We start from the raw sequence: 25,754 nt of genomic DNA, 5'->3' as shown, positions 1-25,754 counted from the left end.
GTAATCCCAGCACTTTGGGAGGCTGAGGGGGGTGGATCACCTGAGGTTGGGAGTTCGAGACCAGCCTGACCAACATGGAGAAACCCCGTCTCTACTAAAAATACAAAATTAGCCGAGCGTGGTGGTGGGCGCCTGTAATCCCAGCTACTCGGGAGGCTGAGGCAGGAGAATCGCTTGAATCTGGGAGGCGGAGGTTGCGGTGAGCCGAGCTGGTGGCACTGCACTCCAGCCTGGGCAACAAGAGTGAAACTCTGTCTCAAAACAAAACAAAACAAAACAAATTTTCTTCTAGAGATGGGGTCTTGCTATGTTGCCCAGGCTGGTCTCAAACTCCTAAGCTCAAGGTATCCCCCCACCTCAGCCTCCCTAGTAGCTGGGACCAAAGACGTGTGTCACCACGTCTGGTAATTTTTACAGGTTTTTTTTTTTTGGTAAAGATGGGGTCTTGCTACGTTGCCCAGGCTGGTGTCAAACTCCTGGGCTTAAGCAATTCTCCCACCTCAGCCTCCAAAAGTGCTGTGGTGAGAGGCATGAACCGTAGTGCCCAGCCCCTCTTTTCTTCTTTTATTATTTTATTTATTTATTTATTTATTTATTTATTTAGAGACAGAGTCTCACTCTGTTGCCCAGGCTGCAGTGCAGTGGTGCGATCTCGCCTCACTGCAACCTCCACCTCTCAGGTTTAAGCAATTCTCCTGCCTCAGCCTCCTGAGTAGCTGGGATTACAGGTGTGCACCACCACGCCTGGATAATTTTTGTATTTTTAGTAGAGACGGGGTTTCACTGTGTTAGCCAGGTTGGTCTCGATTTCCTGACCTCGTGATCCACCCACCTTGGCCTCCCAAAGTGCTGGGATTACAGGCGTCCACCACCACGCTCGGCTAATTTTTTGTATTTTTAGTAGAGACGGGGCTTCACTGTGTTAGCCAGGATGGTCTCAATCTCCTGACCTCGTGATCCACCCGCCTCAGCCTCCCAAAGTGCTGGGATTACAGGTGCCTGCCACCATGCCAGGCTAATTTTTGTATTTTTAGTAGAGACAGGGTTTCGCCATGTTGGCCAGGCTGGTCTCGAACTCCTGACCTCAGGTGATCCACCTGCCTCGGCCTCCCTAAGTGCCCAGGTGAGAGTCATGAGCCACCATACCTGGCCCCTCTTCTTTATTTTCTTTCAAACCACAGGTCAGAGACAGAACCTCCTTCCAGCTACTCAATCCTGGAACGTACACAGTACAAATAAGAGCCCGGGAAAGAGTGTATGAATTCTTGAGCGCCTGGAGCACCCCCCAGCGCTTCGGTGAGTGGGCTGTGCGGGGTGAGTGGGGTGCGCGGGGTGAGCGGGGTGCGCGGGGTGAGCGAGGTGTGCGGGGTGAGTGGGGTGCGCGGGGTGAGTGGGGTGCGCGGGGTGCGTGGGGTGCGCGGGGTGAGTGGGGTGCGCGGGGTACGCGGGGTGAGCGGGGTGCGCGGGGCGCGCGGGGTGCGCTGGGTGAGCGGGGTGCGCGGGGTGTGCCGGGTGAGCGGGGTGCGCGGGGTGAGCGGGGTGCGCCATCCTGTGTCACGGAAACACTCCTCTCCTGCAAAGGAGAGGAGATTCACTCCCCCAGTTTCTGTGACCCCAAAAAGGACCCTGAACCCGACGGTGAACTCACACCTTGCTCTTACTCACGAGAGGAGACGTGGAAGAGAAACAAGGTCGTCCCACTGACAGACACCCCCTGGGCCTTGTAATAAAGACCGAGGCGGGCGGATCACAAGGTCAGGAGATCGAGACCGTCCTGGGTAACACGGTGAAACCCCGTCTCTACTAAAAATACAAAAAATTAGCCGGGCGTGGTGGTGGGCGCCTGTAGTTCCAGCTACTCGAGAGGCTGAGGCAGGAGAATGGCGTGAACCCGGGAGGCGGAGCTTGCAGTGAGCCGAGATCGCACCACTGCACTCCAGCCTGGGCGACAGAGCGAGACTCCATCTCAACAACAAGACAAAAGGATCGCCTCAGAGTAGAACTTCTGGCCGGGCACGGTGGCTCACACCTGCCATCCCAGCACTTTGGGAGGCTGAGGTGGGTAGATCACCTGAGGTCAGCAGTTCAAGATCAGCCTGACCAACATGGAAAAACCCTGTCTCTACTAAAAATACAAAAATTAGGTCGGGTGCTGTGGCTTAAGCCTGTAACCCCAGCTACCAGGGAGGCTGAGGCAGGAGAATCGCTTGAATTGTGTTCCCTCAAAATTCGTGTGTTGAAGCTTTGATCCCCCAGGAACTCAGAATGTCACTGTGTTTGGAGTTGGGGTGTTTAAAGAGGCGATTAAGGTAAAATGAGGTCATTAGGGTGGGCCCTAATCTAATAGGACTGGGGTCGTCATAAGAAGAGATGAGGACACAGACACACACACCAAGGGACAACCCTGTGGGACACAGGGAGAAGACGGCGTCTCCAAGCCCAGGAGAGAGGCCTCAGGAGGAACCAGCCCTGCCCACACCTGGATCTCAGACTTCCAGCCTCCAGGACTGTGGGAGAATCAGTGTGTTTTGTTTATAAGCTGCCTAGTCTGTGGTATTCTGTGATAGCAGCCTGAAATGGACTAAGACATCTCATAAAAAGAGGAGATGAGGACACAGACACACACAGAGGGATGACCCTGTGAGCACACAGGGAGAAGACGGGGTCTCCAAGCCCAGGAGAGAGGCCTCAGGAGGAACCAGCCCTGCCCATGCCCATCTCTTGATCTTGGACCTGCAGCTTCCAGGACTGTGGGAGAATCAATTCCTTTTTTCTTTTTCTTTTTTTTTTTTTTCCTCTTTTTCTGAGATGGAGTCTCACTCTGTCGCCAGGCTGGAGTGCAGTGGCGTGATCTTGGCTCACTGCAACCTCCGCCTCCCAGGTTCAGGCCATTCTCCTGCCTCAGCCTCCTGAGTAGCTGGGATGACAGGCGCCCGCCACCACACCCGGCTAATGTTTGTATTTTTATTAGAGACGGGCTTTCTGGCCATGTTGGCCAGGCTGGTCTCATACTCCCGACCTCAGGTGATCCGCCCGCCTTGGCCTCCCAAAGTGCTGGAATTACAGGCGTGAGCCATCGCGCCCGGCCAAATTCCTTTTTCCTGAAGCCACCAAGCTGTGGGACTTTTTTATGGCAGTCCTAGCAGACAGATCCACCCTCGTTCCAAATAAGGTTATCGTCATAGGTTCTGGGGGTGAGGTCGTAGATGTATGTTTCTTTTTTTTTTTTTTTTTTTGGAGAGAGAGTCTCTCTCTATTGCCCAGGCTGGAGGGCAGTGGCGCGATCACGGCTCACTGCAGCCTCGACCTCCTGGGCTCAAGCAATCTTCTCGGGAGGCTAAGAGAGGAGAATCGTTTGAATCCGGGAGGCAGAGGTTGCAGTGAGCTGAGATCGCACCACAGCACTGCAGAGCGAGACTCTGTCTCAAAAAAAAAAAAAGAAAAAAGAAAAAAAATAGGCCGGGTGCGTGGCTGACGCCTGTAATCCCAGCACTTTGGGAGGCCGAGGCGGGCGGATCACTTGAGGTCAGGAGTTCAAGACCAGCCTGACGAAGATGGTGAAACCCCGTCTCTATGAGAAATATAAAAATTACCCGGGCGTGGTGGCGGGCGCCTGTAGTCCCAGCTACTCGGGAGGCAGGGGCAGGAGAATCGCTTGAACCTGGGAGGTGGAGGTTGTGAGCTGAGATCGTGCCACTGCACTCCAGCCTGGGCGACAAAACGCGACTCCATCTCAAAAAAAAAAAAAAAAAAGAAAAAGAAAAAATTAACACACATACACAAATTCCGTGATAAACACAAAATCAAGTTCAAAGCACGCACGCCAGTGCTGCCTCTGCTGCCCCTCCATGCTGCCCACACCCAAAGCACCTGCCGGCCTGCTGGGCACAGTGGAAGTCCCTGGCGCTCCCCGTGTCGCGAGCACCAGGCAGACAGGGATCCCTGGTGGTCTTTCAGCTCCCTTAGGGTTCCAGACTGGGGCTGGGAGGTCCGGAAGTCACTCCCGGTCCTGGTACTCAGGTGGCCCGCAGGTGGTCACGGTCCCTGTGCAGGTGGCACTACTGGGGTGTACCCCCTGGACGCCACCCCATGTGGCAGGCACCTCTCTGCTTCCCAGGGCCCCGGGGAGAGCTTACAGTCCCTGGTCCCCGCAGGACGGCCCCCGGTCTGTGACCCTCTCGCCCTTTCCCCCTAGAGTGCGACCAGGGGGAGGGTGCAAACACACGTGCCTGGCGGACGTCGCTGCTGATCGCGCTGGGGACGCTGCTGGCCCTGGTCTGTCTCTTCCTGATCTGCAGAAGGTGAGCCCTCGAGGGCGTCCGCGGGCGTCGCTTGTTTCCAGTGTGACCCTGAAAGTTATTCACAGAACCATCCTGAGAATTATCATTATTATTTTTGCGACGGAGTCTCGCTCTTGTCGCCCAGGCTGGAGTGCAGTGGCGCGATCTGGGATCACTGCAGCCTCTGCCTCCCGGGTTCAGGCGATCCTCCTGCCTCAGCCTCCCAAGTAGCTGGGATTACAGGCACCCAGCAACACACCCAGCTAATTTTTGTATTTTTAGTAGAGACGGTGTTTTGACATGTTGGCCAGGCTGGTCTCGAATTCCTGGACTCAGGTGATCCACCTGCCTCAGCCTCCTAAAGTGCTGGGATTCCAGGCGTAAGCCACCTCGCCTGGCCCATATTATTATTATTGTTATGATTATTATTATTTTTTGAGTCTTGCTCTGTCACCCAGGCTGCAGTGCAGTGGCACGATCTCGGCTCACCGCAGCCTGCACCTCCCAGGTTGAAGTGATTCTCCTGCCTCAGCCTCCCGATTAGCTGGGATTACAGGTGTGCAACACTGCGCCCAGCTAATTCTTGTATTTTTAGTGGAGACGGGGTTTCACCATGTTGCCCACACTGGTCTTGAACTCCTGGCCTCAAGTGATCCCCCAGCCTCGGCCTCCCAAAGTGCTGGGATTACAGGCGTGAGCCACCGCACCTGGCCCCTTGAGAATTATTCACAAAAGACCAGGGGCCAGGTCCTCTCTGCTAGCTGCCCCCTGCCAGGAGGTCTGTAGAGCCAAAGCTGAGGGCTCTGGTGGGACCAAGGGTGTCCCCAGGGTGGAGGAGACAGGGCCGGTCCTCCCCTGCCCTGCCCAGCGGGCCTGACACAGTCAGAGGGCGAAAGGCCAGGCTTTCTGGTCGGGAAGGGGCCTGGGCTAACGTCAAAGCTGTCCACTTGGATGGGCCAGGATCCGTCATGCAGACCAACTCTAGGTTTTCGGTCACCAGCTGGGTCACCCCAGGCCCTATCTCCTTTTTTTTAGAGAAGGAGTTTTGCTTTTGTTGCCCAGCCTGGAGTGCAATGGCGCCATCTCGGTTCACTGCAACCTCTGCCTCCTGGGTTCAAGCGATTCTCCTGCCTCAGCCTCCTGAGTAGCTGGGATTACAGGCATGAGCCACCACGCCTGGCTAATTTTGTATTTTTAGTAGAGACGGAGTTTCTCCGTGTTGGTCAGGCTGGTCTTGAACTCCTGACCTCATGTGATCCACCCGCCTCGGCCTTCCAAAGTGTTGGGATGACAGGCGTGAGCCAGCATGCCCGGATAATTTTGTATTTTCAGTAGAGACGGAGTTTCTCCGTGTTGGTCAGGCTGTCTTGAACTCCTGACCTCAGTTGATCTGCCCGCCTGGGCCTCCCAAAGTGCTGGGATTACAGGCCTGAGCCACCATGACCAGCCAGGCCCTGTTTCCTTCCTGCTGGGCATCAGAGCTTCACAATCTGTCAAATGGGTGCCATGGTGACTTCTGTCTCCCGGGGGAAGGGGGAAAAGGGGAGGGGGAGGGGAGGAGGGGGAGGAGGGGGGAAGGGGAGAAGGGGGAGGAGGGGGGAAGGGGAGAAGGAGGAGGGGGAGGAGAGGCGAGGGGGAGGGTGGGGGAGGGGGAAGGGGAGGGGGAAGGGGGAAGAGGAGAGGGGACGATGAGTGGGGAGGGGGAAGGAGGGGGAGGGGAGGGGGGAGAGGGAGGGGTGGGGGGGAAGGGGTGGAGGGGGGAGGAAAAGGGGAACGAGGCCCTTGCTGCAAGCTGTCTCAGGTCGTAAACTCACTGACCTGAGGCACCAGGGGTCTGTCTTCGCAGCTGCACCCCTGGGTGGCTCCGGTACCAGCGCCCTACTCCTTTAATTAGACACCAGCGCCTGCCTATGATGATTGTCGGGGGCGTGTCAGGGCCTCGGGGGCCGGGAAAATAGAGACCCCTCGAGTAGATGACTTGAGTCTTTTGCTCCGTCCTGGCACTGCCTGTCCTGGACACGCCGTGTCCCAGATGATGAGCTGGTCGGTGCTGGGTTCAGAGCTGGGCCATTTCTCTTTCCTCCGAGGTATCTGCTGATACAGAGACTCTTTCCCCGCATCCCTCACATGAAAGACCCCATCGGTGACAGCTTCCAAAACGACAAGCTGGTATGTTGTTTTTTCTGCCTTGGGACGGGTCTGCAGGCGTGGTGGCCACTTTGGGGGGCCCAGGCGGGCGGACCATTGAGGCCAGGAACTGGAGACCAGCCTGGCCAACATGGAGAAACTCCGTGTCTACTAAAAATACAAAATTAGCCAGGTGTGGTGGCGGGCGCCTGTAATCCCAGCTACTCGGGAGGCTGAGGGAGGAGGATCACTTGAACCGGGGAGGTGGAGGCTGCAGTGAACTAAGATCGAGCCACTGCATTCCATCTGGGCGACAAGAGTGAGATGGCCTGGACTAGGAGGCTGGACACCTGTCTGCTGGTGCTGGTGGGCGGCTGGGAAAAGCTGCAGGATGAAGGGAGTTGGGGGACACTGGGCTCCCAGCCCACCGTGATCACGGGCCGTCTCCGCACCCTGCACACCAGAGCAGAGCAGATTTTTTTTTTTTTTTTTTTAGATGGAGTTTTGCTCTTGTTGCCCAGGCTAGAGTGCAATGGTGCCATCTTGGCTCACCGCAACCTCCACCTTCCCGGTTCAAGGTTCAAGCGATTCTCCTGCCTCAGCCTCCCGAGTAGCTGGGACTACAGGCATGCACCAACACACCCAGCTAATTTTGTATTTTTAGTAGAGAAGGGGTTTCACCATGTTGGCCAGGATGGTCTGGATCTCCTGACCTCGTGGTCCGCTCGCCTCGGCCTCCCAAAGTGCTGGGATTACAGGTGTGACCCACCGTGCCCAGCCCAAAGTGCCGGGATGACAGGCATGACCCACCGCACCTGGCCCAAAGTGCCGGGATGACAGGCGTGAGCCACCGTGCCTGGCCCACAGAGCAGATCTGAGATGGGACAGGCCCCCGCAGATCAGGACGTGGGCTCTGTTATCTGGGGGGTGGCCGACTCACCCTGCCTCCTCCTCCTCTCATCTCTGCAGGTGGTCTGGGAGGCGGGCAAAGCCGGCCTGGAGGAGTGTCTGGTGACTGAAGTACAGGTCGTGCAGAAAACTTGAGACTGGGGTTCAGGGCCTGTGGGGGTCTGCCTCAATCTCCCTGGCCGGGCCAGGTGCCTGCACAGACTGGCTGCTGGACCTGCGCACGCAGCCCAGGAATGGACATTCCTAACGGGCGGTGGGCATGGGAGATGCCTGTGTAATTTAGTCCGAAGCTGCCAGGAAGAAGAACAGAACTTTGTGTGTTTATTTCATGATAAAGTGATTTTTTTTTTTTTAACCCACTCACTGGTCCCTGTCTCTGGATTCAGCCCCATTCCTCCAACACTACTAGAGAGACTGTTTCCACTGTTGTTTTTTTGGAGATGGAGGCACGATCTGTCTCCCAGGTTGGAGTGCAGTGATGCAATCTCAGCTCACTGCAACCGCTGCCTCCTGGGCTCAAGCAGTTCTCCTGCCTCAGCCTCCTGAGTAGCTGGGATTACAGGCACCTGCCACCACCCCCGGCTAATTTTTATATGAGCCGGTCTCGAACTCCTGACCTTGTGATCTGCCCGCCTCTGCCTCCCAAAGTGCTGGGATTACAGGCATGAGCCACCACACCTGGCCTTTTTTCTTTTTTGAGACCGAGTCTCAGTCTGTCGCCCAGGCTGGAGTGCAGTGACGCGATCTCGGCTCACTGCAACCCCCACCTCCGGGGTTCAAACGTGTCCTGCCTCAGCTTCCTGAGTAGCTGGGATTACAGGCACCTGCCACCACACCTGGCCAATTTTTGTATTTTTAGTAGAGATGGGGTTTCACCATGTTGGTCAGGCTGGTCTTGAACTCCTAACCACAAGTGATCCACCTGCCTTGTCCTCTCAAAAGTGCTGGGATTACAGGCATGAGTGACCGTGCCCAGCTTCCAGTGTTTTATAACTAGCTCCTCCAGGACTTCTGAGAAACACATCACCTTTGCTGCTTTCCGAGGGTGCCAGATGTCCGGCCTGGCCTGTCTGCATGGATTTTCTTTTTTTTTTTTTTGACACGGAGTCTCACTGTCACCCAGGGTGGAGTGAAATGGAGCCATCTCAGCTCACTGCAACCTCCACCTCCAGGGTTCAAGCAATTCTCCTGCCTTAGCCTCCTGGGTAGCTGGGACTACAGGCACCTGCCACCACGCCTGGCTAATTTTTGTATTTTTAGTAGAGATGGGGTTTCATCACGTTAGCCAGGCTGGTCTCGATCTCTTAACCTCGTGATCTGCCTGCCTCGGCCTCCCAAAGTGCTGGGATTACAGGCATGAGCCACCGCGCCAGGCCTGGCTGCCCGTCTCTTTCTAAGCCACCTTACAGGGCTTGTGTAGCCAGGTAGACTCTGATGTCCCTAAACATGCTGTGTCCACGCACCTTTTTACCCACAGACGTGAGGAGCTGCCCACATCCAGCGGGGGCTCTGGGATCTGCCCTGGCAGGGTCAGTCATGCTCACACCCCGAGGCCAGCCTGGGCTCTTTTCTCCCCACCCTGGCCTGACCTCTGTGTCCCCACCCTCATTCCCCAGAGCTGGATGGATGCTGGCTTGACTTCTGACCCCCTCCCCAGGCCCTGTCTCCCCGTTGGGGTCTTCCCGACTAGGCCTCTGCTGGGTGTGAGGGCCAAACCGAAAACGGGTACCTGGAGCTGCAGGAAAGGAGATGAAAGGAGGTATCAGCGTCGCCTGTGTGTGGCGGGGGAAGCCGGGCAGCCTGGCGCAGAAAAGCAGGGAGAAGGAATCCAGGAAGCAGGTAGGCTGGCAAGGAGGGAGCCCACCAGCCCACCTGCGGCCCCTGGGAATGGTCCCATCGTCTGCGGGTTGAACCTAAAACACGGAGCCCTGGATGCCCCACTGTAAATCCACAGGAAGGAACTATGATTTTTTTTTTTTTTTTTAAGACAGAGTCTCGCTCTGTCGCCAGGCTGGAGTGCAGTGGCGTGATCTCAGCTCACAGCAACCTCCACCACCCAGGTTCAAGTGATTCTCCTGCCTCAGCCTCCCCAGTAGCTGGGATTACAGGTGTGTACCACCATGCCCAGCTAGTTTTTTGTATTTTTAGTAGAGATGGGGTTTCTCCATGTTGGTCAGGCTGGTCTCAAACTCCCGACCTCAGGTGATCCGCCCGCCTTGGCCTCCCAAAGTGCTGGGATTTCAGGTGTGAGTCACCAGGCCTGGCCCTTTTTTTTTTTCTTTTTTTGGAGACAGTCTTGCTCTGTCACCCAGGCTGGAGTGCACTGGCACCATCTCAGCTCACAGCAACCTCTGCCTTCTGGGTTTAAGCGATTCTCCTGCCTCAGCCTCTCGAATAGCTGAGACTACAGGCATGTGCCACCACGCCCGGCTAGCTTTGTGTTTTCAGTAGAGATGGGGTTTCACCATGTTGGCCAGGCTGGTCTGGAACTCTTGACCTCATGTGATCCGCCCATCTCGGCCTCCCAAAATGTTGGGATTACAGACGTGAGTCACCGAGTCTGGCCCCCCACCACCCCCGTTTGTTTTTTTGAGACAAAGTCTGGCTCTGTCACTCAGGCTGGAGTGCAGTGGCACAATCTCACCTCACAGCAACCTCTGCCTCCTGGGTTCAAGCAACTCTCCTGCCTCAGCCTCTCGAGTAGCTGGGATTAGAGGTATGCACCATCATGCCTGGCTAACATTTATTTTTAGTAGAGACAGGGCTTCTCCATGTTGGTCAGGCTGGTCCTGAACTCCCAACCTCAGGTGATTCACCTGCCTCACCATCCCAAAGTGCTGGGATTACAGAGGTAAACCACTGAGCCCAACCGGAACTGTGATTTTGATAGTACCCACAAGGCAGGATTCTCTTAAAAACAGCTATGCCACCATGTATTATTGTCTATGAAGTTATCTCCAACACTCAGCTTGCTGAGAGCCTCAGCATTTCAAGATTGTGCAGGACTGGCCAGGCACAGTGGCTCATGCCTGTCATCCCAGCACTTTGGGAGGCCGAGGCGGGCGGATCACGAGGTCAGGAGATCGAGACCATCCTGGCTAACATGGTGAAACCCTTGTGTCTACTAAATACACACAAAAAATTAGCCGGGCTGTGGTGGCGGGCGCCGTAGTCCCAGCTACTCAGGAGGCTGAGGCAGGAGAATGGCCTGAACCCGGGAGGTGGAGCTTGCAGTGAGCTGAGATTGTGCCACAGCACTCCAGCCTGGGTGACAGAGTGAGACTCCGTCTCAAAAACAAAAAAACAAAATTAGCCGGGCACGGTGGTGGGCACCTGTAATCCCAGCTACGTGGGAAGCTGAGGCAGAATGGCTTGAACCTCGGAGATGGAAGTTGCGTTGAGCCGTTATCACACCATTGCAGTCCTGCCTGGGTGACAAGAGACTCCATCTCAAAGAAAAAAAAAAATCAAGGAGTAAACTTGTTGGTCTTTGAATTGTAACTTTGGAGAACCTCCCCGCCACTACCGAATTCCCCAAAGTCCAGTGTACCACGTAGGATTTCATCTGATCCACTGAGGAAACCATGCCCCAATTACTAGGTTAAAATCTATTAAGTGCCGGGCACGGTGGCTCACGCCTGTAATCCCAGCACTTTGGGAGGCTGAGGGTGGATCACCTGAGATCAGGAGTTCAAGACCAGCCTGACCAACACGGTGAAACCCCATCTCTACTAAAAATATAAAAATTAGCCGGGCATGGTGGCAGCTGCCTGTAATCCCAGCTACTTGGGAGGCTGAGGCTGCAGTGAGCTGAGATTGCGCCACTGCACTCCAGCGTGGGGGACAGAGCAAGACTCCGTCTCAAAAAAATAAATAAATAAAATAAAAATAAAAAACTATTAAGTATCAGGAGTGAAAATACATCCAAGAGTGAATGAAGCAGTGACCACAGCTCCAGGCAGGAACTCGGAGCCCAGGTCCCCGTGGGTTGCGAGTGTTTTGTGGAGGGTGTGCAGGACCCACAGGGCTGATGGTGGAAGGTCCTGCTTTGCCACTTGCCTCTGGGCCGAGTCACGTGACCAAGACGAGCTCTCACGGAGCTTTCCTGATCTCTGATATCATCGGGACACAAATGAGGGTTTCTACCTGGCCAAGTGCAGAGATGTAGAGTCTGCCTTTCGGGCCAGGAGTGGTGGCTCACACCTGTCATCCCACCATGTTCGGAGGCTGAGGCGGGTGGATCATTTGAGGCCAGGAGCTCGAGAGCAGCCGGGTAGGTAAACATGGTGAAACCCCATCTCCACTAAAAATACTAAAATCAGCCGGGTGTGGTGGCGCATGCCTGTAGCCCCAGCTACTTGGGAGGCTGAGGCGGGAGAATTGCTTGAACCTGGGAGGCAGAGGTTGCTGTGAGCCGAGATTGCACCACTGTACTCCAGCCTGGGCGAGAGGGAGACTCCATCTCAAAAAACAGAAAGATTCTTTTTACTACGGCTGGGATTTTTGGAGAGCACGGGAGAGCCGGCTCTGGAACCCCAGGGCTGTAGTCCCTGTGGCCCTGCCGTGCGCTGACACCAAGGCCCAAGGTTCGGCCCGGTAGAGATTCAACACGGCTTTTCTTGCCCCGCAATGAATGTTTGAGCAGAAAGAGCTCGAAGGAAGCTGTCGTGCCTCGCGGTGGGTACCCCTTGTGGTGGATTCTCACGGGTGACCCCACGGACACACAGCTGCCGCTCTGGGGACCCCGATCGACTCCACTGTTCATGCTGGAATGGGGGCTGGAGTGGCCCTCAGGAGCTACAGGAGGTGGAGAGGAATGCAGGGTGTCACGCCTGTTTCAGTTTCCCCAAGATTCACGCTGAAAACGCCCCTCTCCCAAGTGATGGCGTTGGGAAGTGGGGGTCTTTGGCAGTCATGAGGCCTCATGGATGGGATCAGTGCCCTTACAGAAGGGACTCCAGAGAGCACCCTGGCCTCATCCATCATCTGAGGACACACAGGGAGAAGGCGCCATCTAGAAGCCAGGAACTGGGTACTCACCAGAGACTGAATCTACCATACCTTGGTTTTCTGGGACCTCCAGCCTCCAGAGCTGAGACATGTGATCATACAAATGCTCTCAGAGAAGGTACAGTAAGTGCAGGTGCCCTGGGGTCCTCCAGCATTTACCAGGGAGCCCGGCTACACTTCTGCCAGCCTTGGTTTCTACCCCCCGCCTCTTCCCAGCTGTGACCCTGCCCTCTGTGCCCCGGGGGTGCTGGGGAGGAGGCAGCACCGCAGACCGGGAACGTGGGCCAGCCACGGGCAGAGCGTGGCCCCATCTGCGTCCCGTGGGCCCAGCGCCCATCTCCAGACCCCAGGCCGCCCTGTGGAGAGGTGCGCGGCCAGGCAGGAGGACCGCTGCGTCCTCTGTTTATTGTTTTGCAGCAGGTGGCCCAACATAGAACATACTCGCCAGCACTCGGCTGTGCAAAACAGGGGCTAGCGCTGAAGTACAAGTGGGAAAACATGATTCTTTTGTTTTAAATAAATACTTAAAACACGACTTGGGTCCCACAAGCATCTGGACTCTAGGTCTCAGTATTGGAGTGTCTCACCCATGGGCCCCACGCAGGGACGCCACGGTTCCCTCCCACCCCGTGATCAAGACATGGAATCGGCTGCCGATGGTTGGATCGCAATGCGCCCCTTTTCTAGAGCCTTCCCCGGCCGTCTACAGGCAGGATGCGGCTGGGAAAAAGACAACTGGAATTTCTCGAAGCTCGATGGTCCGCACGGTTGAGGATTCTACGTGGTTCTCTTGGTTCCCCTGGTGTGTGTGTGTGTGTGTGGAGGAGGCGGCCACGGCCCTTAGATCACCTTCTTGAGCTCGTCGTACAGGACCAGCACGAAGGCGCCCCCCATGCCCCGCAGGACGTTGGACCACGCACCCTTGAAGAAGGCCTTGCCCCCCTCGTCTCTGAAGATCTTCCTCCAACAGTCGACGGTGCCCGTGTACATGATGTCAGCTGCAACGACAGGGAGACAGTGAGGGCCTCGCCGCCAAGCTCTTCAAGACACGGACACCACCTGCGCCCACAGAGACATTTCACAGAAATAACACCCCAGACGCCTGAGCCACAGTTCTGATTACAGGAGTGATACCTGAGGCTCCCCCAGCTCAAGCCCTCCTCCTAAGCCACTGTCTCAGGGAGGGATGGACACAGGACTTCAGGCCCCGCCCTGGGTGTCCCCCATCTCCACCCCGGGGTCCATGCAGAGAAGGCAGGATCGAGGGTGTGGGTGCAACCAGAGGTTCTAGGAGGCGGGGATTTAGAAACTGCCGCCCGGACCATGAAACCCCAAAAAGATCAGAAGCCCATTGTTCAGGAAAATCCTTCCACACAGCCAGGTTACTTTCGGACACACTTGCTGTCTCACACGCCCTGGAAGTGCCTCCTTTGATGGTTCCTGACCTCCCACGGGCCCAGGGCCAGGAGCTTGGTTCCCCTTCCCGGCAGCAAGGGTCCCCCACCCCCTCGAGCCCACGCGGGTACCTCCTTTGCGCCCGGACTGCATCATCATCCGCCGCCGCACCGTGTCGAAGGGGTAGGACACCACGCCGGCCACGGCCGTCACGGTCTGCGCAATCATCCAGCTCACCACGATGTGCGTGTTCTTGGGGTCGGGGAGCATGCCTGTGGGGGAACGGCACGTCACCTTCTCCAGCGCCTGCACGGCCACCCGAGACCAGGGTCTGCCCCCAGTGTGTGCTCACGGCCACCTGAGGTGGTGCCGAGCTCTTCCAAGACCACCAGTGCCCCCTCCACGTGGCTGCTCAGTGCCAGCTGATGTTTACAACACGAGAGGTCGGGGCAGGGCCAGGAGGGGAAAAGGCCGCCTACCACCTACCGGAGCCCAGCAAGACAGTCCCAGAGGCCGGGGTTAGGCCTGTTTGGGGAAGAGAATACGGCCCTGACCTTCTGAAGGGTCACCATTATTATGGGAGTTACACTCTGTCCTCAAAATCCACATGCTGAAGTCCCACCCCCACCCCAGGACCTCAGAATGCAACTGTACTTAGATATAAGGTCTTTAAAGAGGTAAGACTAAAGGAGGCCAGTAGGGTGGGCCCTGATCCTACGACCCTAGTGTCCTTCTAAAAAGAGATGAGGACACAGACACACGGAGTGATGACCCTGTGAGGACACAGGGAGAAGACGGTGTCTACAAGCCAAAAAAAGAGGCCTCAGAAGGAACCAGCCCTGCCCACTCCTTGATGTCAGATTTCCAGCCTCCAGGACTCCGGGAGAATCAATGTCTGCTGTTTATAAGCCACCCAGTCTATAGTACTGTTTTAGCAGCCTGAAATGGACTAAGACACCTCATAAGAAGAGCAGATAAGGACACAGACACACACAGAGGGACGACCTTGTGAGGACACAGGGAAAAGACGGTGTCTACAAGCCCAGGAGAGAGGCCTCAGGAGGAACCAGCCCTGCCCCACACCTTGATCTCAGACTTCCAGACTCCAGGATTATGGCAGAATCAATGTCTGTTGTTTACAGTCCACCCACTCTATGGTATTCTGTGATAGCAGCCTCAAATGGACTAAGACATCTCATCAGAAGAGGACACGAGGACACAGACACACACAGAGGGACGACCCTGTGAGGACACGGGGAAGACGGCGTCTCCAAGCCCAGGAGAGAGGCCTCAGGAGGAACCAGCCCTGCCCACACCTGGATCTCAGACTTCCAGCCTCCAGGAGTGTGGGAGAATCAATGTCTGTTGTTTGTAAGCCACCCAGTCTATGGTATTCTGTGATAGCAGCCTGATATGGACTAAGACATCTCATAACAATAGATGAGGACACAGACACACACAGAGGAAAAAGCCTGAGAAGACGGCATCTCCAAGCCCAGGAGAGAGGCCTCAGGAGGAACCAGCCCTGCCCATGCCTTGGTCTCAGACCTTCAGCCTGCAGGACTGTGGGAGAATCAATGTCTGCTGTTTACAATCCACCCAGTCTATGGTATTCTGTGATAGCAGCCTGAAATGGATTAAGACATCTCATAACAAGAGGAGATGAGGACACAGACACACACAGAGGGACGACCCTGTGAGGGCATAGGGAGAAGACGGCATCTACAAGGCTAGGAGAGAGGCCTCAGGAGGAACCAGCCCTGCCCACACCTGGATCTCAGACCTCCAGCCTCCAGGACTGTAGGAGAATCAATGTCTGTTGTTTATAAGTCACCCAGTCTATGGTATTCTGTGATAGCAGCCTGAAATGGACTAAGACATCCCAAAAGAAGAGGGGATGAGGACCCAGACACACAAAGAGGGATGATGCTGCGAGGGCACAGGGAGAAGACGGCGTCTCCAAGTCCAGCAGAGAGGCCGCAGGAGGAACCAGCCCTGCCCACACCTTATCTCAGACCTTCAGCCCACGGGACCCTGGGGGAACGTCTGTGTGTTGAGCCCGTCTCTGGGACTTCACGATGGCAGCCACACGTACCCTTGGCCGTATCATACACGCCGAAGTAGGCCGCCCGGTAGATGATGATGCCCTGCACGGAGACGCTGAAGCCCTGGTACAGGCCCCGGATGCCGTCAGACTTGGTGATCTTCACCAGGCAGTCTCCCAGGCCTCGGAACTCGCGCTCTGTGCCTGACTTTCCCACGTCCGCTGCCAGGCGGGTTCTGGCGAAATCCAGCGGGTACACAAAGCAGAGGGAGGTCGCGCCGGCCGCACCGCCGGAGGCCAGGTTGCCCGCAAAGTACCTCCAGAACTGCGTGTGCTTGTCCACGCCCCCCAGGAAGATCTGCTTGTACTTATCCTTGAAGGCGAAGTTGAGGGCTTGAGTGGGGAAGTAGCGGATGACGTTGGCAAGGTTGCCCCTCCAGAAGGACAGCACGCCCTGCTCCTTGGGGATGCGGACAATGCAGTCCACGATGCCCTTGTACTGCTTGTCGGCAGCGATCTGCTTGCTGGCGTGCTGGACCTGGGGGACGCAGAGGGTGTTCAGACAGCACCCGGGGCCCACCACCCAGAAACATCCCAGCTCCAGAGTGCATCCTTTTTTGACACAAGTCACTCTTGTTGCCCAAGCTGGAGTGCAATGGGGTGATCAAGTGATTCTCCTGCCTCAGCCTCCCGAGTAGCTGGGACTACAGGCGCCCACCACCACGCCCGGCTAATTTTTTTGCTTATTTAGTAGAGACGAGCGTTCCACCATGTTAGTCAGGATGGTCTTGATCTGCTGAACTTGTGAGCCACCGCACCCGGCTCTTTCTTTTTTTAAAAAGACAAGGTCTCATGCTGTTACCCGGGTTTGAGTGTAGTGGTGCGATCTCACCTCACTGCAGCCTCCAGCTCATGGATTAAGCCATCCTCCCGCCTCAGTCTCCCGAGTACCCGGGTCTACAGATGCACAACCATCAAGCTCCACTAAGTTGAAAAGTTACTTTTAGAGATGGAGTCTTGCTACGATGACCAAGCTGCTCTCAAACTCCTGAGCTCACGTGATCCTCCCTGGGCCTCTCGAAGCGCTGGGACATCCCGCCCTGATAAGTTTAAAAAAATTTTTTAAGCCGGGCGTAGTGGCTCATGCCTGTAATCTCAGCACTTTGGGAGGCTGAGTGGGCGGATCACGAGGTCAGGAGATCAAGAGATCAAGAGCATCCTAACTTGGTGAAACCCTGTCTCTACTAAAAATACAGAACATTAGCAGGGTGTGGTGGTGGGCGCCGGCTAGGGAGGCTGAGGCAGAATGGCGTGAACCCAGGAGGTGGAGGCTACAGTGAGCCGAGATCGTGCCACTGCACTCCAGCCTGGGCGACAGGGAGAGACTCCGTCTCAAAAAAAAAAAAAAAAAGTTTTTTTTAAGATGTGGGGTCTTGCTATGTTACTCTGGCTGGTCACAAACTCCTGGGCTCAAACGATCCTCCCTGGGCCTCTCCAAGTAATGGGACACCCCGCCTGCTAAGTTTAAAAAATTTTCTTAGAGATGGGGTCTTGCTATGTTGCCCTGGCTGGTCTCAAACTCCTGGGCTCAAACGATCCTCCCTGGGCCTCTCCAAGTGCTGGGACACCCCGTCCTGCTAAGTTTAAAAAATTTTCTTAGAGATGGGGTCTTGCTATGTTGCCCTGGCTGGTCTCAAACTCCTGAGCTCAGGCGATCCTCCCTGGGCCTCTCCAAGTGCGGGGACACCCCGCCTGCTAAGTTTTAAAAATTTTCTTAGAGATGGGGTCTTGCTATGTTGTTCTGGTTGGTCTCAAACTCCCGGGACACGCCACCCTGTACTAGGTTTAAAAAATTATCTTAGAGATGCGGTCTTGCTCTGTTGCCCAGGCTGGTCTCAAACTCCTGAGCTCACGTGATCCTCTCCGGGCCTCTCAATGCACTGGGACGTTCTGCTTAGTTAAAATAATTTTTTTTTGAGGTGAGGTCTTGCTGTGTGGCCCCGGCTGCTCTCAAACTCCTGGCCTCAAGCGATCCTCCCCGGGCCTCTCAAAAGCGCTGGGATCCCGGGCGTGACCGGTCCTTGCACCCAAGCCTATTCATTCCCATCACCGAGCTGTCACTGGGAGTACAACGTTAGCAAGGACGTCCTGGCGGCAATGTTCCTAGGCATCATGCTACTTTCTATAAGCCTCTCCCAAAAGACAAAAAATGCATTGCTGTGGATCAGAATTGCACAAATCAGCTAAGAAGGGGGGTAAGAACCACCAATAACCATATCCTGGTTATTCCAGGACACCTGCGGGCAGGCTCGTTGCCCTATTGGCCTTACAATTACCCTTCACGGTGGAGGGAGCAAGAGCAGACGCCGGCCAGGCATCCGCCGGAAGGGTTGGTCCCAGCCCGGGGGACCCGCAGGATTGAGCTCAAGGTCAAGGCCCGCCAGCCGCAGGGTCCGTCCATGGGACCTGCTCAGCGCGCATGCGCCCTCCAATCCGTGCCGCATTCCCCCCGCCCGCCGGGCCCAGTGCGCACGCGTGGACGTTGCCACGCCCTGCAGCAGCGGTCACGTGATGCGGCCCCCGGAAGCCGGCGGCTCGTGGACAAAGCGATCGCGGCCTTCCACTTCCGGCGCCCGCCTGCAAGGCTGTGCTGCCCACGTCCCCGCCCGACCCGGCCACTCGGTTCCCGTCCCCTATTCCCCGGAGCGGCCGCGCCCGCGTCCCCACCTGCAGCAGCAGCTTGACCCGCTCGATCGGAGCCACGGCCGTCTTGGAGATGGCGGCGGCGATGCCTCCGGCCAAGAAGTCCTTGGCGAAGGAGATGGCCTGTTCCGTCATGGTGGCAGGGCGGGCAGCGGAACGGGAGGACAGCCGGAGAACGGGCGCGGAGAGTGAATGGAGGGCGTCGCTGGCTCAGCCCTGCCGCCGCCGGGACCGAAAGGACGGAGCAGCCACCGCGCAGCCGCTAAGACGCCGACGCCACGCCCACTCTCCGCCCCCGCACCTCCTCGCGCCGCTCCCATTGGTTGCGCCGCCCGGCCCCGCCCCGCCCCAGCCTGCGTGCCTCGCCTCTGAGGGCTGCCGGGAATCCCGCTGCGTCCCGCCCCGCAGTCCAGCGAACCGCGCCCATTGGCTGCGCTCCCCGGAGACGCCCCGCCCCGCATGCCTAGGTATGCCGGGAGCCAGGCCCCGCCCATGCGCCGTAGGAGCCGCTGGGGGTTCCGCGGCAACCTTGACCTTGTGAAGGTCACGCCGCTGCCAGTACCCGAGCGGGCGGGAGGGCGGCTGCGGAGTCAGAAGCCCACCCTGATGCCCCGTTCGCTCCGAGTGCGCCGTCCGCTTTCTCCCGGAGGCCGCGGCGACCCCGCCGGGATGTGCGACATGTGGTGCCCCGACCCCCGACCCTTGACCCTTGACCTCCAGGCAGCTCCGACCCTTTCAACACTCTCCGGGGTCGTGCGTCGGGAGACCCCGGCCCCTGCCCGCGTGCACCCGGGGAGCCCCGCGCGAAGCCTGCGGCGGCTTCCACGTGGGCGCGGCTCAGTCCCGCTGCCGATCCGTGACTCCGCGCCGCCCTCCGCGCCCGGCCTAGGTTGGTTGGGGGGGGATCTCTGGGTCTCCGTTCTTTGACCCCGCGGTGCCCTCCGCGCCGGGGCTGGGGGTTCCGTGGGCCGCGCCCACCTGCCCGGGCTCCCCTAGTTCCCCGTGTCTGTCCCCGTGTCTGCCCGGCGGGGGCTGCGGCCGGAGTCCTGCTTCCCGACCTCCCACTCCGCCCTTCCTCCCTCCCGCCTCCCTCCCCCGTCCTCCCTCCCGCCTCCCTCCTCCGTCCTCCCTCCTCCTCTCCCTTCCCGGCTCTCTCCCGCCCGCCCTTTTCTCCCGTCTCTTCCTTCCCTGCTTGCCTTTGCTTTTTGCTGCTTTCCCGCCTCCCTCCTTTTTCTCCCTCTTTCCGTGTCTCCCTTCGTTTCCCTCCCTTCCTTTTTCTTTCATTTCTCTCTCCCTTTCTCCTTCCTTTCTTGCTACCTTTCTTCCCTCTTTTTCATTTTTTTCCTCCCTTTTTCTGCTTTTCTCCCTCCGCCCTTCCTCTGTTTTTTCTTTGCTTCCTCCCTCTTTTTTCTCCCTCTTTCCGTCTCTCCTTCCCTTTTCCTCTTTCCTTCCCTTCCTCCCTTTTCTGCTTTTCCCTCCTTCCCTCTCTTTTCCTTTTCCTCTTTATTTCCTGTCTTCCTTCCTCTCATCCCTTTCTCCCCTCTCTCTTTTCCGTTTTTTTTTTTCTTTTGAGACAGAGTTTCGCTCTTGTTGCCCAAGCTGGAGTGCAAGCTCCGCCTCCCGGGTTCAAGCGATTCTCCTGCCTCAGCCTCCAGAGTAGCTGGAATGACAGGCAGGCGCCACCACGCCCAGCTAATTTTATATTTTTAGTAGAGACGGGGTTTCACCATGTTGGACAGGCTGGTCTCGAACTCCCGACTTCAGGGGATCCGCCCACTTCGGCTTCCCAAAGTGCTGGGATGACAGGTATGTGAGCCACCACGCCTAGCTGTCTCTTTTCCGTTTTTTTTTTTTTTTCATTTTTCCTCTCTCCCTTTGCCTCTCTTTTTCTTCTTCCTTTTATTCTTTCCTGTCTTGCTCTTTCCTTCCTGTTTCTCCCTTTCTCCCCGTTTTCCTTTTTTTTTTTTTTTGAGATGGAGACTTGTTCTATCACCGAGGCTGGAGTGCAGTGGCGTGATCTCAGCTCACTGCAACCTCTGCCTCTCAGGTTCTAGAGATTCTTCTGCCTCAACTTCCCAAGTAGCTGGGATTACAGGTGCCAGCCACCCCACCCGGCTATTTTTTTTTTTTTTTTTTTTTTAAGGACAGATGGGGTTTCACCATGTTGGCCAGGCTGGTCTTGAACTCCTGACCTCAGGTGATCCGCCCACTTCGGCCTCCCAAAGTGCTGGATTACAGCCGTGCACCACTGCACCCCGCCCCCTTTTCTTTTTTCTTCTCTCCTCCGTCTTTTTCTATCCTACCTCCCTGCCTCTTTCCTCTCTCCTCCCTCCTTTTCCTTTTTCTTCTCTCCTCCCTCCCTCCTGTTTTTCTCCATCATTCCCTCTCTCTTCCTTTCTTTTTCTCCCTTTCCCCCTTTGCCTCCCTCCCCTTTTTCTTTCCTGTCTCCCTGTCTCCTTTGCTCTTTTCCTCCCTTTCTCCCGTCCCTCCCTCCCCGCCTTCCTTTTCACTTCTTTCCCTTCCCACCGCTTCCTTTCGTTTCCTGCCTTTCCCTGTCTCTCCCTTTCTTTCCTGCCTTTCCCCGTCTCTCCCTTTCTTTCCTGCTTTTCCCTGTCTCTCCCTTTCTTTCCCTCTCCTCCCGCTCTCCCTCCTTCCTCCCTTTCCTCCCTTCTTTTCCTTCCTCTTCTTTCCCTGTGTCTTTCTTTTTTCTTTGCTTCTCCCTTCCTTTTCTCTCCTTGTGTCTTTCTCGCTCTTGTTTTTCCTTTCTCTCCCTTGTGTACTGAGAAAGTGACAGTCCTTGGCTGTGGGTGGGCAGGAGTGACCCGCCCCGGAGAGCGGGGTCACCCTGGGTGACTCCTGGGTGCAGCTGTGAGCCCTGCCTGAGGCTTTTCCTGACCTCTGGGGAGGGCAGCTCAGCCTGGGGCTGGAGGTTGGGGCCAGCTCTGGAGGCTGGAGTGGCTGCTGGGCGGCGGGACAGGTGCCTCAGAAGTCACTGAGGCATGGGTAGGTCTAACCTTGGGACATTGCTGTGGGGAGGGCTGTGGAGACCAAGCACATTCCTGAGGCTCTGCCAGGGCAGCGGGGGTGGACAGTGTCCCCTGAGGACCCAGGACCAAGCCAGGCTCGCTACAGGGGTCCTGGAATAGAGGACAGAGGCCGGGAGCGCTGTGGGTGCTGGGCAGGGTTGGGGAGTTTGCTGGGGGAGCTGCGCCTTACAGACCTGTGTTTGTTTCCCAGCCTCAGTGAGGCCGAGCTGGACGGGGCCCTGGTGCTGGTTTTCAGTGCCTCAGCGAGGCCGGGACCAGAGCTGCTATTTCCAGATGAGGCTGGCTCGTATCTGCTCTGGCCGGGGCTCCAGGTCTGAGCCCTGGAACACAGCGTTCCCTTTCCAAGTCTGCAAAGCCTGTCTTAGGGGAGAGAAAAAGTTTCCTTCCACGCGGGTGGGGACGGCTAACCATGTCCAGACACTGAGACGGTGCTCTGTGTGCTCAGCCCTCAGCCTGCACTGGCTTGGTGGCTTGGTGACCCGCCAGCAGGGTGGTACTGTCTGTGGGCTCTGCTCAAGCTCCTCTCAGAGCCAGGAGGATGCCCGCCTGCTTGGGCTTGGCACCCAGCATGTGCTTGGCAAATGGCTTCTGGGATGGATGGATGGATGGATGGGTGAATGGATAACGGATGGATGGATAATGGATGGATGGATAATGGATAGATGGATGGATGATGGATGGATGGATGGATGGATGATGGATGGATGGATAATGAATGGGTGGGTGGATGGATGGATGTGCTCGATCGGCAAATGCTTCTGGAATGGATGGATAATTGGATGGGTAATGGGTGGGTGGATGGATAATGGATAGATGGATGTGCTCACTCAGCAAATGCTTCTGGAATGAATGGATGATGGATGGATGGATGGATGGATGGATGGATGAATGAATTGCTAATTGGGGCTGTTTTTCCACACAGAGTGCTGCACGTGGGACTTAGCCTTGGACACTAACTCCTTTGCCCCTCGTATCTGGGAGGGAACAACACAGTCGCTATGCCTGACTAGGGCATGACCTGGGAGGCCTTTGGGGCCACACAGCCTCCCTGGGAAAGGAGGATCAGGTGGGCCTCACACCCGGGAATTGGAAGTGGGAGAGACAACAGCTGCTGGATAGTGGGGGTAGAGCTGTGTCTCTCACCGCCCTGCCCCTCCAAGGACCGAGAAGAAAGGAATGAGCCCCGATCCGCCTGCCAGGTACCCATCCATGAGAACCCCTTCTCTGTCAGCATCTGATAAAATTACCTGCGTGGCTTTAGAGATCACTGCTGCCTGACCAGCAGCCGCTCTCCTGGAATCTGTGTCCAGAAAGCCCCTTGGGGCTCAGAAAAGTAGGTGGGTTAATAATAGAAGTAGACGTGGGTTTTTTTGTTTGTGTGTTTATTGAGACGGAGTCTTGCTCTGTCGCCCAGGCTGGAGTGCAGTGGCGTGATCTCGGCTCACTGCAATCCCTGCCTCCCAAGTTCAAGCATGTCTTCTGCCTCAGCCTCCCAAGTAGCTGGGATAGCAAGTGTGCACCACCACGCCTGATTTTTGTATTTTTAGTAGAGATGGGGTTCCATCCATCCATTCCAGAAGCATTTGCCAAGCACATCCTGGGTGCCAGGCCCAAGCAGGCTGGTCTCCAACTCCTGACCTCAAGTGGTCCGCCCACCTCGGCCTCCCAAAGTGCCGGGATGACAGCTGTGAGCCACCGCGCCCCACCCAGAAGCAGAGGTGTTTTAACGGGAAGACTTCAGGCTTCATCGGATGGCCGGGAAGGAATCAGAGCCGGGGTGAGGTTGGCTTTGTGCAGGGTGGGGTGGGGTGCCAGGCTCTGTGTCAGGTGGGGGCAGCAGCGCATCTTTTGTAATTAATCATTGCCGAGGCTCTGCCTGTACGAAGTGTGGTCTGGGGAGGGCTGATGAGGCTGCAGGATGAGAGGGCTTGACAGACCCCTTTCCCCAGAAGAGGGCCCCCAAAAGGCATTGCCCCTGAAGAGGGCTCCCCAAGACCTCATCCCTGAAAAGGGACTCCCAGGGTCACCCCCCTGAAAAGGGCCCCTCAAAAGGCCCCCCCAAAGGGGTCCCCCGAAGACCTGCCCTCTGAAGGAGGCCCCCCAAGACTTCCCCCGTGAAGAGGGCTGCCTCAAAGACTTCCCCCCTGAAGGTGCCCCCCAAGACCTGCCCCCTGGAAGAGGGCTCCCCAAGACCTCTCCCCCTAGAAGAGCCCCCTAAGACTTTTACCCTGGAAAAGGGCTCTCTGCAAAGCTTCCCTGGACGTGGGCCTTCGAGCTGGGCAGGTGGGGAGGAGCTGTGTACTCAACATCATCCTTAGGATCTGTTGTCCTCCCGCTTCCCCTGCCCCGGCCCCCAGATGAATCCAGAGGCTGTTTTAGAGCCAGACGGACACTCCTGGTATGCACCAGACACTCATAGTGCAGTGCTTGCTGAGTGGAGCAGGAGGGAGTGGGTGAACCTGGCCCGCCAGGCTGCCCTGCACAGAATTCCAGCCTTGCCACCCCACTGGTTTTTAAATCATCACAATCCTCGGGATGTTCTGTGCATGCCACACACAGACTCTTACAGTCCAGAGGTCCTGTTTTTGCAGTTACTCCAGTGAATAAAAAGACGGGCTGGGCGCGGTGGCTCACGCCTGTCATCCGAGCACTTTGGGAGGCCGAGGGGGGGTGGATTGCCTGAAGTCAGGAGCTGAAGACCAGCCTGGCCAACATGGTGAAACCTCGTCTCTACTGAAAATACAAAAAAATTAGCTGGGCATGGTGGTGGGCGCCTGTAATTTTAGCTACTGCGGAGGCTAAGGCAGGAGAATCGCTTGAACCCGGGAGGCGGAGGTTGCAGTGAGCCGAGATCACACCACTGCACTCCAGCCTGGGCCACAGAGTGAGAATGTCTCAAAAAAAAAAAAAAAAAAAAGTTCCAGCAGACACAGAAGGGAGAGGGAGAGGAACAAGCCCCAGGGACCCTTTATCCGGCTTCTTTCCACCTGGGGGACTCCCTCCACGGGCCCTTGGTTTAAGGGCAAATGGCGAGGGCACCAGAACACAGGGAGGCCATGCTGGAGGTCCCTGCTGCAACCATGCGGCCCCCCAGCCCACTCCCAGCAGCCAAGACGAAGGGGGGCTTGGGTTCCCCCTAGGGCAGGCGCCTCTGGTTCTCTCCACCGAGAGGCCCCCCCCATGCCGGCCTCTTCCTGGGGTGACTCCCAGAACCTTCTCGGACCCATGAACGTTTCAATCCGAGGTGGGGCCTTCCCTGGGCATCCAAGTGGTGGGAACCTGTCCCTAGCCCCTAGAACTCCTGGAGGGCTTGGGCCCACCTCTGTCTCCATCCCGTCCCCATTCCCCGCCCCGGGTGGCAGGGGCTGGAGAGGAAGGAGCTTCAGGCTTGAAAACCATCAAAGCAGGTTTCTTCCAAGATGGCCAGTGGTCACCTGAGATGGAGCAGAGAGCAGCTGTGGCGGGCATCTTCTCTAGAAGCCGCTTGTGAGCCCTACGGAGGCCCCGGGCTTCGTGCCTTAAGACAGATGGCGTCCTGCAGGTACGTGGGGAACCCTGTAGGCAGGGACTTTGCCTGCTTTCCCAGAACAGGACAGAGGAGTTTGGCTGGGGCAGCCCGAGGTGACTGGGATGCTGTCGCCCCAGCTCTGGGCCAGGCTGATGTGGGAAGGGAGGAAGGAGGGACAGTTACGGGCCAGGCTGACGTGGGAAGGGAGGGAGGAGGGAGGTAGGAGGGACAGAGGCCTGGCTGCTCTCCAGGGCCGGGCTCCGTGGCATCTCCTGGTGGCTATCAGGTCCTGCCTGGCCCCACGCTGAGGCCAGTGTGATGGAGGGGCCTGGAAGCCTCCTCCTTCTTGGTTGCCACGTGGTGAGGGCCACAGGCATGCGCCACCGCACTGGACTCCCCCTTTCATCATCAAAGCCAAATTTTCTTCTTGCTTCATCTAGGCCTCCCATGGAGACACCATGTGTGATTGAAAAAAAAAAAATGAGTCAGGCTGGGCACGGTGGCTCACGCCTGCAATGCCAGCACTTTAGGAGGCCGAGGCGGGCAGATCACCTGAGGTCAGGAGTTCGAGACCAGCCTGGCCAACATGGTGAAACCCCGTCTCTACTAAAAATACAAAAATTAGCCGTGTGTGGTGGCGCATGCCCGTAATCCCTGCACTGTGGGAGGCCGAGGTGGGCGGATCACCTGAGGTCAGGAGTTCTAGACCACCCTGGCCAACATGGGGAAAC

The 25,754-nt window shown here is 56.9% G+C and overlaps 3 protein-coding genes across 23 annotated transcripts in view; 2 read left to right on the top strand and 1 right to left on the bottom strand.

Annotated features, from left to right (window-relative positions):
* Nucleotides 1–7,738, top strand: part of LOC129395392 (interleukin-3 receptor subunit alpha) — a 40,943-nt gene extending 33,205 nt beyond the window's left edge. For 2 of the 4 annotated variants that reach the window (XM_055107112.2, XM_063602039.1), the window contains exon 9: nucleotides 1,182–4,336. In XM_055107112.2, the coding sequence (XP_054963087.1) occupies nucleotides 1,182–1,727 (546 nt within the window). In that variant the 3' untranslated portion in view covers nucleotides 1,728–4,336. Of the gene's footprint in view, nucleotides 1–1,181; nucleotides 4,337–6,367 lie in introns of those variants that run through there. The other 2 variants (XM_055107113.2, XM_063602040.1) reach the window with 2 other exon arrangements.
* Nucleotides 7,739–12,809: 5,071 nt separating this feature from the next.
* On the bottom strand, nucleotides 12,810–18,770 carry LOC129395394 (ADP/ATP translocase 3). Its single transcript, XM_055107118.2, has 4 exons — nucleotides 18,493–18,770; nucleotides 15,817–16,303; nucleotides 13,853–13,993; nucleotides 12,810–13,324 (listed from the first exon to the last, which is right to left on the bottom strand). The coding sequence occupies exons 1-4, from the start codon at nucleotides 18,601–18,603 to the stop codon at nucleotides 13,167–13,169; spliced, it is 897 nt and encodes a 298-aa protein (XP_054963093.1). The 5' UTR covers nucleotides 18,604–18,770; the 3' UTR covers nucleotides 12,810–13,166.
* The window catches only part of LOC129395719 (putative uncharacterized protein FLJ46204), a 26,223-nt gene continuing 19,164 nt past the window's right edge, over nucleotides 18,696–25,754 (top strand). For 15 of the 18 annotated variants that reach the window (XM_063602056.1, XM_063602055.1, XM_063602057.1 and 12 more), the window contains exons 1-4: nucleotides 18,696–19,357; nucleotides 20,179–20,274; nucleotides 21,706–23,292; nucleotides 24,923–25,056. In XM_063602056.1, coding sequence (XP_063458126.1) covers nucleotides 18,928–19,357; nucleotides 20,179–20,274; nucleotides 21,706–22,328 — 1,149 coding nt within the window. In that variant the 5' untranslated portion in view covers nucleotides 18,696–18,927 and the 3' untranslated portion in view covers nucleotides 22,329–23,292; nucleotides 24,923–25,056. The remainder of the gene's footprint in view (nucleotides 19,358–20,178; nucleotides 20,275–21,705; nucleotides 23,293–24,922; nucleotides 25,057–25,754) is intronic. The other 3 variants (XM_063602048.1, XM_055107114.2, XM_063602058.1) reach the window with 3 other exon arrangements.

The sequence above is a fragment of the Pan paniscus genome, chromosome Y (genome assembly GCF_029289425.2).
Source record: "Pan paniscus chromosome Y, NHGRI_mPanPan1-v2.0_pri, whole genome shotgun sequence".
In the NCBI taxonomy this organism is placed as follows: domain Eukaryota; kingdom Metazoa; phylum Chordata; class Mammalia; order Primates; family Hominidae; genus Pan; species Pan paniscus.
This window is presented reverse-complemented; position numbering and strand designations above follow the sequence as displayed.

Bases quoted from the DNA above. Each gene is read 5' to 3' on its own strand.
- LOC129395394 (XM_055107118.2), bottom strand. From the start codon at position 18,603: ATGACGGAACAGGCCATCTCCTTCGCCAAGGACTTCTTGGCCGGAGGC. The intron at 13,994-15,816 runs GTACGTGTGGCT...GTTCCCCCACAG, and splicing joins CGTGTATGATACGGCCAAGG to GCATGCTCCCCGACCCCAAG. The intron at 13,325-13,852 runs GTACCCGCGTGG...CTGTCGTTGCAG, and splicing joins GCAGTCCGGGCGCAAAGGAG to CTGACATCATGTACACGGGC.